Genomic DNA, 20,636 nt, shown 5'->3' on the forward strand with positions numbered 1-20,636 from the left:
TTTTGTGCCACTCACGCCGCCGACGTCATTTGCCGTCCAAACTTAATTTATCAAAGACTCTTTAATAAATAACTATATTTCTTTGTTTGTATTTGCATTATTTTATTTTGCCCTTCTACTTTATTGTATAACTTTATTACAATTCAACTATGAATAGAAGGTTAAAAAAAACAACATTATGTTATAATACGCCTTACCCAGTAAATAGCATAGCTAGCCACGCCAAAAACGGCACTTGACGTCGCCTAGTGATGTGACCGAGTCATGGAGGAATAATATTATTATATGAAAGTAACAATCTCCTAATAGAAATCGTTTCGCGCAGATCCGACAAACACGCTAGCACCATCAATAATAGATATGGCTTAATCCCATACATTTTGTAATAGGAGTTGTTTTTGCTAAAATAACTGCTATTTGTGCTGTTACGGTACTTGTTTTCGTGCTCAACTTTATCTTGATATCTATATCATTTAAGCTACTAGGCCAAGTTTGGTATCGTTTTCGTATAAATCAGGGATGCCGAATTCATTTATGATATCAAAATGATACCATTCCGAAGTAAAAACCCACCCAATACTTTATCTTCACGCTTAAACCGCTGAACCAATTTAATTTTGAATAAGGTCGAAAAAAAACTGTTGATTTTGGAGTGTAGTTTTATTTAGCGGTACCTAATTGTAAAATATTTTATCTGGACTACTTAGTCCTCTAGCGTATCCATCTGTTAACTTTATTCAAGTTCCGCCTCCAGGGCAAAGGGAGAGAAATTAGGGGTGAATTAGCCGCTTACTGACACAGACCGAATTCCACGCGGGCGGAGCCGCGGGCACAGCTAGTACCAAATAAGTCAAAGCGTTTCAGCAGTTTAGTGTCACGTTGGCGCAAACGGGACCACATGAACCAATAACTAGGACCTAGCTCAACGATAATTATCTTCTTTTCGTTTTTTACAGCCCCATTAATCGAAATCTTCAGCGGAACGTCCTTTATTGCCATGAGGTCCATGGTTTCAAAATTAGTCGAAAAAGATGAGTTAGGTAAGCAAATGTACCTAATACTTACTTTAATCTCGTTTTAAGTCTACTTGAGGAGTGTCTATTTAAAAGGGTTTATTTCTCTATAGAAACCAAACAAAAATAAGCCTTGTGTGTCTATTCACAAGGCTTATTTTTGTATGGTTTTTATACTAATATTTGGCTAATTAAAAGTGGACCAGCTACGTACTTCTCGTAGTTATTCGGACCCAACAGCTAAGAGACAACAATAGCACATTGTTTAGAAGTAATGTGAAAACTCATTCTACTAATATGCTTGAATTGGCCCATTATGGAAAAAAGCCCACTGATTATCAGTCCGCCGGACGATATCAGCCTGTCAGTTAGAACAAAAATTGGACAGTTCCGAACAACTGACAGGCCGATCTCGTCCGGCGGACGCCCGTGGACGCGGGCCCCTTTAAACTATCACAAAAATGTGTGGTGACATTACAGTATCTCCTGATCTGCTAAAGTTTTCACACATAGATTTTCGTACATTGACCCGCCTGTTGCTATCTCTATTGCACGCGCATAGTTATACATATAGCTGTCCCGCCTATGATGCCGGTTGTCAATATCAGTGTGCGAACTTGACAGCAATGCATATGCGCGTGCAATAGAGATAACAACAGGCGGGTCAATGTATGAAAATCTATATGGAAAGCGTCTCTGCTTTACCTAATACCTAAGCAAAGCAAACTCAAAAGTAAACAATAAACAAAATGTGTCAGACTTACCCGAAAAGGCGTGGAATGTGTAGTTCACAAATATACAACCAATATTGATACACAACAACAAAGTATCATAACTATCTGAAAAAATCACAAGTCTACAATATAGGCAATATAGCACTCTTTATGTCGAATGTACAGTTGGTTCCCTAACTTAAGTACATATTCACTTTTTTATACAATTAGTATGGCGATGGGTACTTAGGTTACCGACTGTACGTAAGCATAAGCGTCATTCTAGATCTGTGGAAAATAGTAGATGACATATTTTCGGCGAGGGCGTATCGAATCATGAACGAAGCGAAGGATTCTATAATTGAATCCGAAGCGTAGCGAGGGACTCTATAATTGCATCTTGAGCGTAGCAAGGGATTCTAAAATAGAATCCTGAGCGTAGTGAGGCATTTATGTGTTTAACGCCCAAGGTGGAAATAATTTTGCTATAATGTGACACATACTGTTTTTCACATCACCTAAGAGGAAATTATTATGTTCCAAAATATTAAAGCAAAGCTGTAAAGGGTTCTAAACGTAGGGATGTATTATAAATTCAATGTACGCGATATAATCCTATTTCATAGTTTCATTTCATGAGTAACTATCGCGGTAACCAAAGACAATATTTAATACAGTTGCTCAAAAAGTGCTACTTTACGTAGCTGTTAGCGTGCGGAAAGTTGGTTTTCGCGCTGTAAAGGGTTCGAAACGTCGGGATTATTCAATATACGCGATATAATCCGTTTTTTTTTTTCAACTGTATTCAAAATATTTTTTCACATCACCTATTCGAAAAACGGCTTTTTCTACCCCGCTAGGAGGGATCAAAGTGGCACTTTTCTTCCCTGCTAGGAGGGATCAAAATAACATTTTTTTGTTCTAGGACACTATTTTTACATTTATTTTCACATTTTTTAGAATTCCGTACCTCAAAAGGAAAAAACGGAACCCTTATAGGATCACTCGTGCATCTGTCTGTCACAGCCTATTTTCTCCGAAACTACTGGACCAATTAAGTTGAAATTTGGTACACATATGTAAGTTTGTGACATGTAACGTAAACAAATTAATTTTAAACACGGGGGCCACTTTTGAGGGGTAAATGAGAAAATTAAAAAATAAAGTTTGTCAAACTATATCGTGTATCAAATAAAAGAGCTCATTGTGCGAATCTCAAATATATTTTCTTTATAATTTTAAGATAAACAGTTTAGAAGTTATTCAAGAAAATAGACAAAAAATGACCATTCCCCCCTTTATCTCCGAAACTACTGGGTCAAAAATTTTGAAAAAAATACACAAAATAGATCTCTATCTATAGATCACCGGAAAACCTATTAGAAATGTGCAGTTAAGCGTGAGTCGGACTTAATTACTTAGTTTTTGATCCGACCCCTACGGGTTTTTTAGACATTTCACATAAAAAATACATTGTTTAAATTGTGTAATGTACGGAACCCTTGAAACGCGAGTCCGACTCGCACTTGACCGGTTTTTTAGCTTAAATAATATTTTTAAATCTCATAATTACCTCATAGGTGATGTGAAAAGCAGTATGTGTCACATAGTAGCAAAATTATTTCCATCTTGGACGTAACACACTTGAATCCCTCAATACGCTCAGGATTCTACTTTAGAATCCCTCGTTACTCTCGGTATTCTATTATCTTAGAATCCTTCGCTTCGTTTAGGATTCAATGTAAGCCCTCGCCGTAAATATGTCATTTTACTCCCCTGTACCTGTAATCTACTATTTCTAACACTGACACCATTTCAGTTAATCACAAACCTGTCATTTTTATGACTATATTGAATAATGTCATTTTCTACTACATTCATGACTGACACCGATTAACATGACAATAAAGAGAATTACAGTTACTACTGTTGCTAGGCAATTATAGATTTTATTAATCATCTCGTCGCCCCGCCAACTTAAAATTTGGCCCGGCGGTCAAATCAATTAACCCAAAAAACGTTAATTATTCCGTGACAATTGTTGTTTTTTTGTGTAGGCAAGGTGAATTCTTTCTTCGGCGTGGCGGAAGCGATGATGCCTCTTGTATATGCGCCAATGTACACAAGCACTTACACTGCGACCATCAAGTCCTTTCCTGGAGCGTTTTTCGTTCTGGGTGGCGCTCTAACCGTCCCTGCCGTTGTCATATTTTTGTGAGTATCTAAGTATGTATTGAATTCGCTTTTCAGGGTGACAAATGCCATGATCACCCTTAGTCGAACGAGCACTTACCTATAGGGAGTGTGTGAACTGTAAGGGGCACACAGAACCTCTCTATGTCAAGTTAAAGTTTCCGATTTTTAACAGGTGACCTCCCAAAAAGGAACTAACCCAACGCACAAAGGAGCGCGCGTTAACTGTAGGGGCAGCACCTGATTCGAACTCCTCCGACATTGGGCTAATTGTTTTTTAAAGCAGTAATAGCACTACTTATAGGTACATAATTCGATGAGAAAAAAAAAAACTCATATCCCTATCCGTTCATAACTACTTGGCCGGCAGCCTTAATTTCCCGGCTTCTGTAATAGTAATGTAACAATGTATGATTGCTGCTTTTCGATGGATGAGTAGATTCAGCAATCAAAATGTTTCCTGTTGTCAAATGACAAACTTACCCAATTACCTACGCCGCCGATCTACTTATAACTCTTTCACCACAAATATAAACTTATTTTTCAGGTGGCTATATTTAGCAAGCAAGAAATATAGTAACAAAACGTCAGACCAGGAAGAAGACGCAAAAAAAGAAGACGCTCCGGTTAAGACGGGTCTTGATAATAAAGCGTTTGAAGACGACAAGGATGGCAACAGCAGGACGAAGAGGATCGACAATATGATCAACAACACATCTGCAGCAGATAAAGAAAACATACGGCAGTCGCAGATCGAAACTGCTTTCACAGAAAGTATGCATAGCACCAGTAAATTGTGAATATTTTATATTATATCATCAACATTACAAAAAAGAATTTACTGATATCTCAGATCGCAATTATTAAATAGTCGGGCGAAACAAAAGCGACATGCGATCTGTTACTTTCTTTATTACCGCCCGTACCGTACACTAAATGTTAGCCTCCTTGCATTAAACCTAACAAGCCTCTATGAGTTCATTTATATTTTATCTCTTTATAACAAACAAAAACTTTAAAGCAGCAGATAAAAACAAATGGATAGAAACTACTTAATTCTTATAAGACTTTAATGAAACACGTCATGAGTCTGGTCTGAAAGGGTTTCTTGCCAGTGCAGCGGGCGGTAAACGCCGGTTTACTGGAGCTATAAAATCAGGGAATGATATTTCAAAACAGCCGAATTGTACACAGCCAAAAAATTCAGAATGCTCTTTTTTGGGTCGGTTAAAATAGACATCTTTTATATTTTATCTAGTATTTTTTTAACATTTGATAAATACCAGAACCTGTTACAACTCTCATTCAATTCTAAAAAAGTAAAACATTATTGTGTATATATGCGTCTCAATTTCTGGAAAACGATTTTGAAATATTAATACGGGAATTGGTCGAACGTTTTAAATATGTGATTTCTGTACTGTGATAATTATGGCAATAGAGACTCTGTTGTAACACTTGTAATATTGAAAGCAATAAATACATTAGACAAAATGAAATGTAATGTGATTGTGCGTGTATACGATATAAAAATAATAATATTTTATTTAGTACTTAAGTAATACCTTAGGCTAGTTTCCTATAACAAGTGAGACTTTAGATGATTATTAAATTGAAGACGTATACTGAGTTTTTCAACCATGGTGAGGTTGCAATTTTGCTTGTGTTATGAAATGAGTAGGACGCCGGTCGTCAGGAGGCTATACCATTTAAATAGGTATCACAATAACAATAAATGTAAAATAAATTGAAACCTTACAGATGTATGATCAATTTAGACACATTTGCTTCAGTTTATTAATCATTTAGCTGGGACACCTGATTAAATTTATTGTGTGCGTACTTATTCCATAGGACATAATAAAGAAAATTTTGACTAAAACGTTGTTTTCATTGATTTACACATAGATACAACCAGGGACCGGACAACCCTTTCCGCGATAAAACCCTTTCAATGGGCGACACTTAAACACGGCTAACACATTGAAAGACTTTCCCTTTTGAACTGCAAGCCCATTCATACCTCTGACTAACCCTTACCGAAAAGCTAACCAAAAATAAGGCTAGCCCTTAATAAGGGTTACCCTTATCTTTAAGCGCTTTTTATAAAGGTTTCCCTTTGCGTGAAAGAGACAGGATTAGTATATATCTATTATCTACGGTAGTGTATGAAAAGGAAAGAAAATACGTGCCTAGTCAAAGAACGCCGCCGTCGCCGCCGACGATCGCTCGGATTCGAAGTAATGTGTGCTTTATGAACAAGGTAGACGACTTAAATTAGCACGCTTATATGCTAAAAGTGAAGCCCTTTATAAGGCTAACCCTTATAAGCAATATGCAAGGTGTTGGTGAGCGGATGATAAGGGTTTTGTAAGGGTATTTGGGTTACCGATTACTCAAATGTGGTAGCTTTATATAAGGGTTTTTAAAAGCAAAATAAAGGGTTTCGTCTGGCAAAGGGTATGGTGAGTTAAGCCTTATGCAATACCCTTATAAAACCTCGATAAGGGATAGCGGGCCGGTCCCTGGATACAACACAAAATAAAATAATTAATACGAGTTAAATATACTTAAAATGTTTATTTCAATAAATCAGCATGTTTAAAAATAAATATTTCAATATCAAAAATTCATAATCCCTTAGATTTAATAAAGCAATACAGCTTAAAGTAGTTTTATTAAAGAGACCGAAACATTTATAACTACCATGTACCCTTAAGTAATTGTTGACAATAATATTATTTCAAAATGCGAATAAGTACTTATAAAATAGAACAAAAAAATGCTTTTCTATAAAGTCAGTCTGGTTGGTTAAATATGTGTGAAACGGTCCATTTTTGCCCAAAAGTTTTGTCTTTTGATAAATCATGGACAAATAAACATAACATAAGGAAAATAATCGGCCAAGAGCATGTCGGGCCATGCTCAGTGTAGGGTTTCGTAGTTACCATTCTGTCAAATAGGCCAAACGGGAGCTATTAGTAAGTATCATGTACATACATTACAAGAATTTGTATGTCTTTTTACTAAGAAAAGAAGATTTTTTGCAATAACACAAAAACGACTGGACTGATCATGTTCGCTATAGTTTTCATTGAAAGTATTCACTAAGCTAATGTTTCACGATTTTTTTGGACCCATGGTTTAAAAGTTAGAGGGGGAGGGACATATTTATTTCTTCCGGAGCGATTATTTCCGAAAATATTAAAACTATATCAAAAACCGGCCAAGTGCGAGTCGGACTCGCGCACAAAGGGTTCCGTACCATTACGCAAACGGCAAAAAAATCACGTTTGTTGTATGGGAGCCCCACTTAAATATTTATTTTATTATGTTTTTAATATTTGTTGTTATAGTGGCAACAGAAACACATCAACTGTCTAGCTATCACGGTTCATGAGATACAGCCTGGTGACAGACGGACAGACAGACAGACAGACAGCGGTGTCTTAGTAATAGGGTCCCGTTTTTACCCTTTGGGTACGGAACCCTAAACATGGTTTTTGGAGACCCTTATTCGTTTTGAGAGACCTATCCAACGATACCCCACAATATTGGGACAAAGCAAAAAAAAATCTTTTTTTATAGTTTCTATTTACCGTTCCGTCGCAATGCATGATTTATGTATCCATGACATATTGCAGCTTTCTAGCACTAACGATCACGGATCAAAGCCTCGGACAGACAGACAGACATGGCGAAACTATCAGGGTCTAGGTCAGCGGTTCCTGGGGGTAATTACCCCCGTGGGGGTAAAACTGCCATTTTACGGGGGTACGTATCTATTGAGAAAAAATATTAATGATTATGGAGGAGGGGTAAAATCAAGTTCCCTAGTTAGTCAAAGGGGTCCCAGTACTAAAAAGGTTAGGAACCACTGGTCTACGTGACTACAAAACCCTAAAAAAGGACAGATCTAAAATATGAATTAGATTAGTATTATTTTAACTTGAATATTGAATAACGTCTTGGGCAAAGTTGGAGGGTTTGACGGTATATTCGAAGCATATTCAAATAGTACACAATACCTCGTAGGTGTTATGGGGTATTTCTTTACCGCCATAGGAAATGTACATATTTTTGTGCGATGGTTGAATCTGAAAGTAGAAAAAAACTATCGTGAACATTTATGGTAACATTGGTAACTTTTATGGATCGTCAAACAAATGTAGCTTTGGACCAGGCCCCTTATTTCACCACGGTGACAGGTGCGACAATTGTCACCACCTGTTACTAAAGTCACAGGCGGTTACCGTAGCCTATGGAGGCTACGGTAACCGCTTACCATCGGACGGGCGGTGTGCTTGTTTGCCACCAACATTTTAATATTAAAAAAAACTCCATTACACTAACACTAGTTATTATACTACTAAGTTAAGTTAGTTAGTTAGTTACTGGTTAGTTATTAGGTACTTAGCTTAAGACAAATTATCAAAATTAGTGGAAGCCGCTCGACCCCAATTTCAAAGGAATACCGCAAATCGATGTACAGGTTAGCCGTTTGGCACGCATTTTTGACCCGCTCCTAAATAAATTATACCAACTGATGAAAAGGCGCAGTTAAAGGGTTAAAGAGGTATTTCCCGTTCGATATATGGATATTACGTATCATTTTATGAATAATATGTACCGTATCTGCAGTATAGTTCCATAAGTCTCGTGAAATAGGTATTGAAGTAGAACTGTGTCACTTTGTAAAATAGAAAAATTAAAGAAAAATGTTAATGATTATTATTTTCATAATTTCTTTCTTGGAGTTAGACATGAGGATATCACGTATCATTTGTGGTATATTGTACAAAAAAAAATCTGCCATATCGTGTCTGGAAGAGCCCAAACTTGGTATGTTTCGAAAATTCTTTTTGTTTTAATTAAAAAAAAAATGCCCGAAATGTAATGATGTGATATATTTTTAGAATCGCCTCAAAAAGCCCTTTCGTATGATACCACATACGATAGGTTTTGGAAAGATTTTTTTTTTTCCATACAAAAAAAATATTGTTTTACCACTCCCCCCAGCGAAATTTTATTAGGAACTGCGGGTCAAAAATTTTGTTTTGGCTAATATCTTGATATCGAATCGCACCCCAAGAAAGCAATTTTGAAAAAATTGTTAATGATATTATTTTCAAAATTGCTTTCTTGGGGTTAGACATGAGGATATCACATATCATTTGTGGTATATTGTACAAAAAAAAAACAGCCATATCTGGAGGAGCCCAAACTTGGTATTCACTTTACTTTTTGTTTTAATTAATAAAAAATGGCCGAAATGTAATGATGTGAAATATTTTAAGAATCGCCTCAAAAAGCCCTTTCGTTCGATATCACACTCGATAGGTTTTAGAAAAAAAAAATTTTTTTCATACAAAAAAAAAATTTTTACCACCCCCCAGCGAAATTTTTTTAGGAACTGCGGGTCAAAAAATTTGTTTTGACCTCTAGTATGCGTGTGCCAAACGGCTAACCTGTACATCGATTTGCGGTATTCCTTTGAAATTTGGGTCGAGCGGCTTCCGCTACAGTCATCGTCTATCATCGCCGATAGTGTAGAGGAGCCATTACAGATGGCGTCAGCATAGTTCTAACCCGTCAGTGTTAGCCCTAAGGGAGGTATTCCACCTGTACAATTTATTTGTACAATATGTATTTGCATCTCACATTTTGCTTAGTGAGAGAGTGAGACGCAACCTTCGTGTAAAATTCTTGTTTTTTTTATAGCTTAGATGCTAGGGTCTTTAAGCCAAATCTTAATCTAAACTAGAGACAGGTAAGACCCATGCTGGCGACATCTATACATCGAGTGGCCAAAATCAACGTACCGGTATGGTACCTAATAAAAATAAAGTGAGACGCGCGTTATAGACCACCAGAGCGAGCGAAACGGCCAGCGTAATTATTAACGACAGTAAGCACGTTGACTTTGGCCCCACAATAGTCTTTAGTATCTTAAATTAATGTACGGTCGAGTTACGTCTTTACAGGCCACGTTCCAAAGGAGTAAAGTCCTGAACTTTAATGAGTTGCATCCCACGTGAACTAGAACTTGGCACCCATAAATATTCATGCAGAATCATTTATTCATATACCCATAAATAAATTTTCTGCCGGCGAAGTCAACAACGACGCATATTCTTAATATTTAACTTGGCTCTCATTTCACATTTATGTTTTTGATGGGATATCTTTGGCGTCCACTGTACAGTCACCTACAATAATATGTTAGCTACACAACTAAGGCCGCAAAAATATCTGACACGATCTTATTTCTAAAGCCATAAGAGCGTGTCACATATTTTAGCGGCCTTCGAAGAGTAAGATATAATGAGGGCTACCGTTTTTGTTCTCACCAGTTGGCGCCACTGTACTGTAGATGTAGGTCCAGAAAAACAGATCTCAAAATTCTTCTATGCTTATTTTTATAAAATCAATACGTTCTAATTAATACACAAAGGTATTTTAACATCTAAATGTGCCATTTTTTCAACCAACAATTTTGCATATATTTTAGTTGTCACTTTTTTTAAACCACTAACATTTATTGAGCTATATTCATTGTTTACCATGCTTAATCAAAGATGGACAAAGATTTACCACAGTTATGTATAAGGAGTAAAAATTCCCGATCAAAAAGCCTGAAACCCCCCAAACTTCTATGCATTTGACATTTAGAAAGACTTCCATCTACACTAGCGCCCCTAGCGGCGAAATTAAACGCGGTAGCCCTCATTGCAGGTGAATGTACGCTCGGAGCTGCGTTCAGTGGCCCTCGGGCTCGGGCTAGGGTGAGTGCGAGTGTGGGTGTGGCTCACCTTGCCCGGCGTGAGCGAGCCCTCGTGCTTGGCGCGGCCGACGTAGAGCGGCTCGCCGGCCGCCGTGTTGCCGCCCACCACGGCGTTGGGCGGCACGGCGCCGTCGCGGCTCGAGCTCCAGCGGATCCTCTCCGGACGCGCGCAGCACACCTGGAATATGTGTTGCCGTGGTTACGAGTACGTCGCCCTCACCAGAGATTATGCGTAAATTATAAAGTAAATTATTTTTCATCTCTCCTATTCGCAAAGTACACCTTTCATAGGCTGATACCCGGGTCGAATTGCATTTCCCACCCCAGGGTTGAAAGCTTTTTTTTATTTGTACTTCGAGCAACGGCTAACAGCCATATATGCCATATTATTTAGTTAAAAGCTCTCATATTAGCTTCCGCATCTTTAGACGAAGTATTATCGAAATTAAATGTTGATACTTGATATACACTAAGAAATTTAATCGGTGATCAGGAACCAATTTTTCTAATTGTGTCATTGATGGCGATCACATTTACGTAGCACACACACACACACACAAAACACAATTCTAAGTAATTTTTTATCATACCTAATTTTTAAGTTGAAATCAAATTTTAATTGAAATTTATTGTCACCCTACTTACCAATGGTTCAGTTTTGTCTAAAGAGTTTAAAAACCTCTTTCCAAAGTAGCAGCCATAAAAAAAAACTAAATTATGAGCAATAAGCTCAAATTATGGGCAATTTGTCATTGTCAAATTTTTAAATTCCCCGCCAAATCAATCGCAATTGAAGTACACACTATTTCCCTTCAATAAAACAAGGGTGTCCATGTCTCCAGTATTTATTAATTTTTAGGGTTCCGTACCTCAAAAGGAAAAAAACGGAACCCTATAGGATCACTCGTGAGTCTGTCTGTCTGTCTGTCCGTCTGTCACAGCCTATTTTCTCCGAAACTACTGGACCATGAAATAAAACTATGAAAACGGATTATATCGCGTATATTGAATTTATAATACAACCCGACGTTTCGAACCCTTTACAGCGTTCGTGGTCAACGGGTGACTGAGGAAAAATTACAAAGTGCAAAAATACCCACATACTAAAATAATGAACAATCATAGACTATAAACTTTAAGGCTGGTTGTACATGCAAAATCGATACGATTCGATTTGATTCGATTTCATGAGTAACTATCGCGGTAACCGAAGACAATATTACTACTGGACCAATTAAGTTGAAATTTGGTATACATATGTAAGTTTGTGACCCAAAGACGGACATGTAACGTAAACAAATGAATTTTAAGGGGATCCCATGCCCCAATGACCTTCGATTTGAATCCCTTAGTTTTCTAATGTTTTTTGTAGCTTATCATATTAACAGCAACAGATTTTAGCAATATAGTATCCCATATTTACTTCAAAGTTCATTGTTTTCGAAATATTTGGCATCAAAGTTGAACAATTTTAGGCCAAAAAAATGGTTTTCTGGCCATAACTTTTGTGTTAATTAGTTTAAAATTAAAACCTTAGACAAATTTTTAGAGACGTCTAAGACGAACCCAAATATGTAGATTTCGTATAAGTAAGATCTTTCACAGCAATCGAGATACGAAAAAAGTGTTTTTTTAGACAATGTTTAAAACAATCATAAATAAATAAGTATTCATTTTTTTCACAATCCGGTAGACAAAAATGGAGATAAAAGATTGAAGAACCGATAGCCGCTTGTCTTATAATTCTATATGTAGTGCAAAAGTAGGAGATGCGATTCAAAACTTGTCAAAAATCGATGAAAACCTCAGGTAGCCCCTTAAACATGGGGGCCACTTTTGGGGGATAAATGAGAAAATTAAAAAATAAAGTTTTTCAAACTATATCGTGTTATATATTAAATGAAAGAGCTCATTGTGAGAATCTAAAATATATTTTTTTAATAATTTTAGGATAAACAATTTAGAAGTTATTTAAGAAAATAAGCAAAAAATTACCATTCCCCCCTCCCCCCCTTTATTTCCGAAACTACTGGGTCTAAAATTCTAAGAGCAAATTAAATTATTTTCTATGAAAATATTTTAATTTGTGGTTTTTCAAGTAGAACCACTACTATTTAAACTATAAACTGAAATAAATGTCATATACGAAGGAAAAAATGACCAAAGCCTCCAGTGTCCAGAGCTGGAATCGAACCAGCGTACCCCGGTTACCGGACAGGTGCCTGAACCGCTCGGCTATCCGGTCACGGTGGCATGGGTCGAAATTTCCAAGTATATGACAATTCCCGAAGGCTTGTGGCGCCCCCTGGCCATCTCTAAGGTAGAACAGTATGGTTCGACTTTCTAACTGAATCAACACGGGTGATTACGGGCTAGCGAAGAGAGATGGCGCTGCCATTAATACTCTAAGAACAAATTAAATTATTTTCTATGAAAATATTTTAATTTGTGGTTTTTCAAGTAGACACACTACTATACCCTAATTGAATATTGGGGAATTGTCATATACTTGGAAATTTCGACCCATGCCACCGTGACCGGATAGCCGAGCGGTTCAGGCACCTGTCCGGTAAACGGGGTACGCTCGTTCGATTCGAGCTCTGGACACTGGAGGCTTTGGTCATTTTTTCCTTCATATATGAAAAAAAATACACGAAATAGATCTTTACCTATAGATTACAGGAAAACCTATTAGAAATTGCAGTCAAGCGTGAGTCGGACTTAATTACTTAGTTTTTGATCCGACCCCTACAGGTTTTTAGTGACATTTTACTCACGTTTCACATAAAAAACACATTGTTTAAATTGTGTAATGTACGGAACCCTTGGAACGCGAGTCCGACTCGCACTTGGCCGGTTTTTACGATACAATTAAAGCCTGACAAGGAATATATGATCACGCGCCATGTTGCGGAATTTCACTGAAACTAATTTTTTCATACTATACTGAACTTGTCACTCTATACATGAGAATAACAGCACCCTCTTGACAATGATCATATATTTCTGGTCAGGCTTTAACTGTAATTAATTAGGTAGTGAAGTAAATTGAATGAGATCTCGCATATTGAGTTCTATTTAGTTTGGCAATTACTTAATATTTTTTAACTCCTGATCAGTGCACCCCGATTAAATTTCATAGTGTAGAGAGTAGACTGCTGATAAAATTACATTTCTCAAACATAAAGATTACCTCAAAACGATCAACAGAGTTTTCATTGCTGCCCCAAGGCACATACGCCGCACGGTGCTTAGCAGCGAACTTGCCGGGGATCAGGTCTCCTTCGAACCGCGCCCTGATCACCCACAGAGGACTGCCATCGGAGCTCTCGTACCCCGCCACCACAGCTTGGTCGCTTAGGGAGGCTGCGTCTCCGGTGGACGATGGAATCCATTCAATGGCCGCTGAAAATTAAATACTTGCAGTCAATAAGTTATCACCCAAAGGTTGACTTCAAGACTGTCTTTTGAACAATATATGGGGCATTTTCTATGAAAAGGGACCTTATTGTCGCTGGCGCTTACGCCGCACAGCGTCGCGCGGCATTGTATTTATATGGGATCATCGGTAATAATGGCGTAAGCGCCATCGACAATAAGGTCCCTTTTTATAGAAAATACCACATATTAAATGATGCGCAGTAAGTAAATATGAACTATATAAATAAAAAAAATATTTTTTTAAAACTTTTCTAACATTCTTTCATCTATCAAAGTAACTCTCTCTGTTACCTATTCATGGTTTAACTACATATCTGATTATATAGAAATTTAGCATGTAGAAAGCTTAACCTTTGGAGATGAACGAGTAATATAGGCTGTTACACAAAATACAATCACTACATACTATAAAACAAAGTCGCTTTCCGCTCTGTATGTAAATCTGTCCCTATGTATGCTTAGATTTTTAAAACTACGCAACGGATTTTGATGCGGTTTTCACCTAATAGAATAATTTTTGAGGAAGGTTAAGTGTATAATTTGTATAGGTTTTGTGTAACGAGTGCGAAGTCGGGGCGGGTCGCTAGTATGTGTATAAAACTGAGGGCACAGCTAATTATTACTCATGTTTCTTAATTCAACCTTAATAGCTGTTTTACGGAGTTTCCATAATGGAGTATGATTTCCAGGTCTAACCAGGTCAATAGCACGTTGTCATGGGTGCCTGGCTGGTGGTTGTTATTGGACAATATAATATTATTTTGATTGATTTAAACATATTTATTTATTATACTTACGCCCATATCCTTGTTGTGGAGTGACACTAGGATAGCCAGCATATGAGAAAGATACAGGTGCTGAAGGTGCAGCTGCCATCTGTCCAGGGTACGAAGGAGTTGGGGCCATGCCAGGTCCAGACGGCACCATTCCAGGTTGTCCAGGGTATGCATATGCAAAGCCCGGCTGATATGGGTATGGTTGAGCTGGTTGTGGGGCGTGTTGTGGGGCTTGTTGCCCAGGCACCGGAGCATTTGTAGGGTTGTTGTATATGTGGGGGTATATTTGGCTCTGGGGTGGAAAGTGTAGGGGTGGGTTCCCATACGGATCTAGAAATTACAAACATGTACATGAGATATCGTTGTCGCGCTTTCCAAAGTTGATATGTGCTTGATAATTTGACAAATAGTTACCCTGCAACAAAACCCATAAGGTATTAATTCATTTGATTAAAATCTCGCACATATCAGACTTGGTAAGCGCAACGACGATATATTGTAAGGGAAGATATGTACCCACCATCACGGATAACAAAAAATATATTTAATGATAAAAATGATAGTCTCAATTAAACTCAGCAAGATGATAATCATATTGGATAGGTACTATATTTGAGTCGCTTAATTTCAAACTCTAGTAAATGCAACTGTCTGATAATGCGATTTTGGTATTAAAAAAAGGTTATAGGGTAGATATTTGCTAAGAGGGTTGAATGGATTTATCTGAGTTTGAAGTTAAGCGACACATTTATTCTTAAATCAATTGTATTAACTATATCAGCTGTTTCATCTAGAGTAAGCAAGTACCACTACAAAGAAAAGCCTTAAAACACATAAGTATTATTTTTTAATATATTGTTGTAATGTTCTGTCACAGATCTGCCCTTTAAAGCCAATTAGCGGTATCTCTGAAACAGTAACCTGACACTTCAATTTTTAGGGTTCCGTACCCAAAGGGTAAAACGGGACCCTATTACTAAGACTCTGCTGTCCGTCAGTCCGTCCGTCTGTCACCAGGCTGTATCTCATGAACCGTGACAGATTTCTGTTACAACCAATAAGGTTGGAGTACAGCAAAGGGGGGCCATTCCTGGGACTTGGAAAATTTCAGTAATTTTTTTTCGAACATAATAAACTTTTTATTACTTCATTATGGAAGAAATGTTAAAATAAGTATCTTTTGTTATGTATCATTTTTCTATAAGATCAACCATTATGAAGACAGAAGGGATAGTAGTCGTCAATTTTTAAAGCCGTTAGGAACTTAGTAACAGAGGCAAGATAGGTGTGACGACGAGCGAAGCGAGGAGGAGTGTGTTAGGTTGACCGTGATCAAACAGATGAGCCAGAACAGACATGTTATTGTATCTACTATTGTTAGTTACAGCCTCGCCTATCTCCATAATTATTGATCTTAGAGAAAAATGTTACATGACAAAATATACTTAATTTGACATTTTTTTTTTTTTTAATCTGGTTTTTATGGAGGCTTTGGACACTCTAGGTGAACATGTCTGCCTCATGGGTGCTATCATAGTTCCCTACTCAAGGGAGAGGTCAATAAAGTGGTAAACACTGATTGCTTTGTCCGATATAGGCTCTGCCAACCAACAATTGATCTGTCCATTGTGCATGGAGCCCAGACTACCAAAAATTCTTTTTCTCAAGTCCGAATTCCGGACGCATTCCAACAACACGTGAGACAATTTGACATTTCTTACAAAACAAAATAATAAAAATTTGGTGTTATGTTGGCAAAAAAAATGACTGAAATTTTCTGTCCCAAGAGCCCCTTTGCTATACTCTAACCGTACACATTTTTACCTTGCGTATATTAAACTGTTTTTATAAGTGTCTCAATCTTATTTATGTATGTAAATCATAACATACCATTAACGTTATACCATTGAGATTACATAGAAAATCATGGGTTTGTACAGTACCAGGCGATAAATATTGCATATCATTGTTTGGAGAGAGACTCGGCTAATTTCGTCTTTGTAGTGTTGTCAGACACTACGTATGTGACGATTGTGACGTTTGTTTTGGTTGTTGTATATAATTCAAGTTTACATGTCATCCATTTCATGTAAACTTATAAAGTCCACAAAGTGCAGTGTTTATTTTTAACGAAACAACACTTAATAAATAAGATGATTGATGGACGGTCGCCAGAGTTCAGAAATAGTCGTAAACAGCCAATTTTATTGTCTCAGGTATTAGATACCGTAAGTAGCTACTAATCATAACAAAACAATTAGAAAGTTGCATTTAGAGCACTGTTACAAGTATTCCCAATTTTATATTAAACAATAGTGCAAGAGTTGTTTGCTTATATCTAGACAAAGGTAAATGGTATTAGGTATGGTTCTATGGTTATTACTCTGAAAAAAAGTAATTGAAATAATACTTACTAAATCCAGACATGGTCCTTAAATAACTCTTTACAAATTCAGCACGATAACGTTAAGAAAGTTGCAGGTAAGTACTATTTAACGTCGTTAATAACAAAAGTATAGCGGAACAGTCCAACCGATTGGATTAACAAAAGACACAAAAGTAGCGGTAAATGCCAAACATGCCAGAGTATATAACCACTACGTGGTAATCTGAATACAGTGTTGTTGTTTTTTTTTATATGGCTCCCCTCTGGTGGGTTTTGGCCGGAGGGATTTTCCGGATTTTGCCAAAGACGACGTTTTATGACGTACCACGCGTACCACTCACGATAAGAATGTTCGGTGAATAATTTTGATTTGGTAATAGAAGTTAAGGACGCTCCACACTCACGCGCGAATCGCGGCGCGAAGCCGCGAACGCTAGTGTGGAGTCTAGTTCGCTAATCAGTCAGTTTTACCTGTACAGTTAGAAATGAGCGTCCTTGGCATTCGACTGTGCAGTTTTCTACGACTGCACAGTTGACCTGCGCAAATATGAAAATAGATATTTTTTACCTGTGGGCTCTTGAACTGCACAGGTAAAACTGAGCGTGTGTGCCTTTCGCCTGCGCAGGCCTCAGTTGATCGCGGATCGCGGAGATCGTAGATCGCGGATAGATTGCGACTGCATAAAAATGTTTGTATCATAGCCTTGACTCTAGCGTATTAAAAGTTTTAATATACTAGTAGATTTCTGTAATACTGCTTTTTAATATAGGGTGTTACTATTATTGTTAAAATTATTGTTTTTTCATCCATCCTTAGATAGTTCGGTAATCTTCAGGATATATTTTGAATTCTTTCAGTTAATTGACATGGATCAACTGATCTCTTTTTAGCTGCCATTCCTTAGACCACAATTTACGGTTCTTTTGTTTCTTATTTGCTTTCTTTATTACGCTTTATAATTAAAACAATAACGTTAATAGTGCTGCGTCAATATCAAGCACAGCTGACGACGGTACCGTGGCTAATACACAACTGAGAGTTTGTGCAGGTTTACCGCTGTCGTGTGTGTGCTCCACCGAGCTAGGGTTTACCTGTTCAGTTTAACTGCACAGGTAAAAGGCATACTCTAGCGTGTATGAGCAGCTTTATAGACATCACTGACAACACAGGACATTATGTACAGTTTTTTCCCCTACTCATGGCTTTTACTCTTCGATTTCGCTAATTAGCGAACTAGACTCCACAGGCACACACGCGTTGGCGGCTTCGCACCGCGATTCGCGCACGAGTGTGGAGGGCGTTTTATGGATATCACAGACAAACACATGACAAGACTGACACAATTGACATAGTACCAACATTAGTGAAAAAGAGCGGAAGGCATGAATCTAGTATAACTGGATCGGTCATGAGGAGTGGGGGAAAATGACCGAACGGGATAGTCTTATGTATCTTTCAGTAGGAGTAGCAGAGAAAGCGCTGTTATTGTTTGTCCTTGTCATAGTTTCACTTTTCCACCGCTGCCACAACCGAGGTTGTGGCAAACAAATAAGTACGTGACATGTCATGTTTGTTCGTTGCTTGTTTAATTATCGTTGTTTTGTATGAAATTGTGCTTTCTCTTATGAAATATAGTGATAGTTAGCGTTTTGAATGCTTGAACTTTGATAAAATACTGGTGAATTGTTCTGTAATCGGCTGTAATAGCCGCTCTGAGCAAAAATATGAGATCATAACGTTTCACACGTAAGTACGGTATTTTACACCTTCCTCTTAACGCAATATGTGAGAATAACATCGTAAAATTACGTTACACTCAAAGCAATGTAGAATCAAACGATTTCAATAAAAATATCACAATTATTTACGCAAATTAACAAAACATTATTTGTAAAATTATCCGCCCAAATTACGTAGGTAGGTAGTAGTCTGAGGTCAGCCATTTTTAAACTTCTTCTTAATTTAGCTGCATAACAATCATGTTAGGGATACCAGATGAAAATATCATAATTTTATGGGTAATTTTGACCTCGAAGTTTTTTCGTACTTCTAATTCCAAAAAATAAATAAACAAATGTTGTGAAGATTAAATGTGGTGTACATTAATTGGTGTGATCGCGATTTGTGATTTCTTTAAATTAAAACCCATAATACATTTTATTTTACGTTTTATTTACTAAACATGTTTAGTTTTGTACCACCTGCGCGAATTATATCATTTATCATTTATTTATTGTATTGTCATGTACATAATAGGTGTTACATAATATAAAGTCAGATCATGACACCCTGTAAGGGCACACAATAGTAATATTATTCTAGGCTAATTACATTTACTTATTAGTAATCAATTTAAATTAAAATAAAATAAATGACCGCAAATCTTAAAACTAAATCTAAGAATATATCGTCAAAAATAATTATATTGGTAAATGATTAATTGAATTGATTTGTCAGTTTATTATTAATAGTTATTATTTCAATTTATTGATGTCGTATAATAATAAGTAGGCTAATGGTAGAAAAAAAATGTCAAATTGCAATGTAAAATCCTAATTTCATCAGTGTCTTATTCATAACATTACTACATACTTAGCTAAAATAATAATATAATGTATTACTGGAATTTATTATGCGCATTACATTGCTGTGAATAGTGTGAATAGAGGCAGACCGACGATTTTTATTTGTTATGTTTCTTCGATATCATCAATAAATTCTTGAAGGCTATAGTAGTTTTTATTTATTAGAAATTGTTTGAGTTTATCTATGATTTTTTTTTCAGATGTTTCGTTCTTTATTTTATCTGAGAGCTTGTTATAGATCTTAATAGCCATCATGTTTGGGCTTGCTTGGTACAATTTTAAATTAATTTTTGTTGTAATTGCCAAATTATTTTTGTATCTCGCGGGGTATCGTCGTGGTTGTTCATAGACTTTTGTGAATAAGTGGGGATATTTCCGAACGAATTTGCATATTTCGAGAATATAGATTGATGTTAAGGTCAGTAGTTTGTGGTTTACAAAGAGCGGCTTACAACTCTCTGGGCTTTTGATGTTGCCTAGAATACGTACGCATTTTTTTTGAAGGATGAATAAATCTTCAATATTCTTATGACACCGTACGTAAATGAGAAATAACAAGCATATATGCATCTCTTTTCGGCACATTATCTAATTCGTAAGGAAGTAAAGTACGGGTATACATATTTGCGAAGCATTTTTGCCCGACTTCTATGCTTTAGTCATTATTCTGAGGGTCTATGTAATGCTAGGTCTATGGCGGAAGGCGGATGACAGATTAAGGCAAGCAACATAGCGAATAAAATG

General features: G+C 36.9%; 2 protein-coding genes across 3 annotated transcripts in view; one reads left to right on the forward strand and one right to left on the reverse strand.

Annotated features, from left to right (window-relative positions):
• LOC134752390 (probable peptidoglycan muropeptide transporter SLC46) overlaps nt 1–5,801 on the forward strand; it is a 58,119-nt gene extending 52,318 nt beyond the window's left edge. For both annotated transcript variants that reach the window (XM_063688101.1, XM_063688110.1), the window contains exons 6-8: nt 957–1,040; nt 3,784–3,940; nt 4,467–5,801. In XM_063688101.1, the coding sequence (XP_063544171.1) occupies nt 957–1,040; nt 3,784–3,940; nt 4,467–4,719 (494 nt within the window). In that variant the 3' untranslated portion in view covers nt 4,720–5,801. The remainder of the gene's footprint in view (nt 1–956; nt 1,041–3,783; nt 3,941–4,466) is intronic.
• Nucleotides 5,802–6,939: 1,138 nt separating this feature from the next.
• On the reverse strand, nt 6,940–17,524 carry LOC134752614 (uncharacterized). Its single transcript, XM_063688287.1, has 5 exons — nt 17,335–17,524; nt 14,942–15,250; nt 13,897–14,108; nt 10,732–10,881; nt 6,940–8,016 (listed from the first exon to the last, which is right to left on the reverse strand). Exons 1-5 carry the CDS (start codon nt 17,345–17,347, stop codon nt 7,930–7,932), a joined length of 771 nt encoding a protein of 256 aa, XP_063544357.1. The 5' UTR covers nt 17,348–17,524; the 3' UTR covers nt 6,940–7,929.
• Nucleotides 17,525–20,636: the final 3,112 nt, after the last annotated feature.

This window comes from Cydia strobilella, chromosome 2, assembly GCF_947568885.1.
Source record: "Cydia strobilella chromosome 2, ilCydStro3.1, whole genome shotgun sequence".
Lineage (NCBI taxonomy): Eukaryota > Metazoa > Arthropoda > Insecta > Lepidoptera > Tortricidae > Cydia > Cydia strobilella.

Excerpts from the sequence above, each read along its gene's own strand:
- LOC134752614 (XM_063688287.1), bottom strand. Across the intron at positions 14,109-14,941 it reads TCCACAACAAGGATATGGGC|CGGCCATTGAATGGATTCCA; the intron begins GTAAGTATAATA and ends TTTAATTTTCAG. Across the intron at positions 8,017-10,731 it reads GCTCGCTCACGCCGGGCAAG|ATTCAACCATCGCACAAAAA; the intron begins GTGAGCCACACC and ends TTCTACTTTCAG.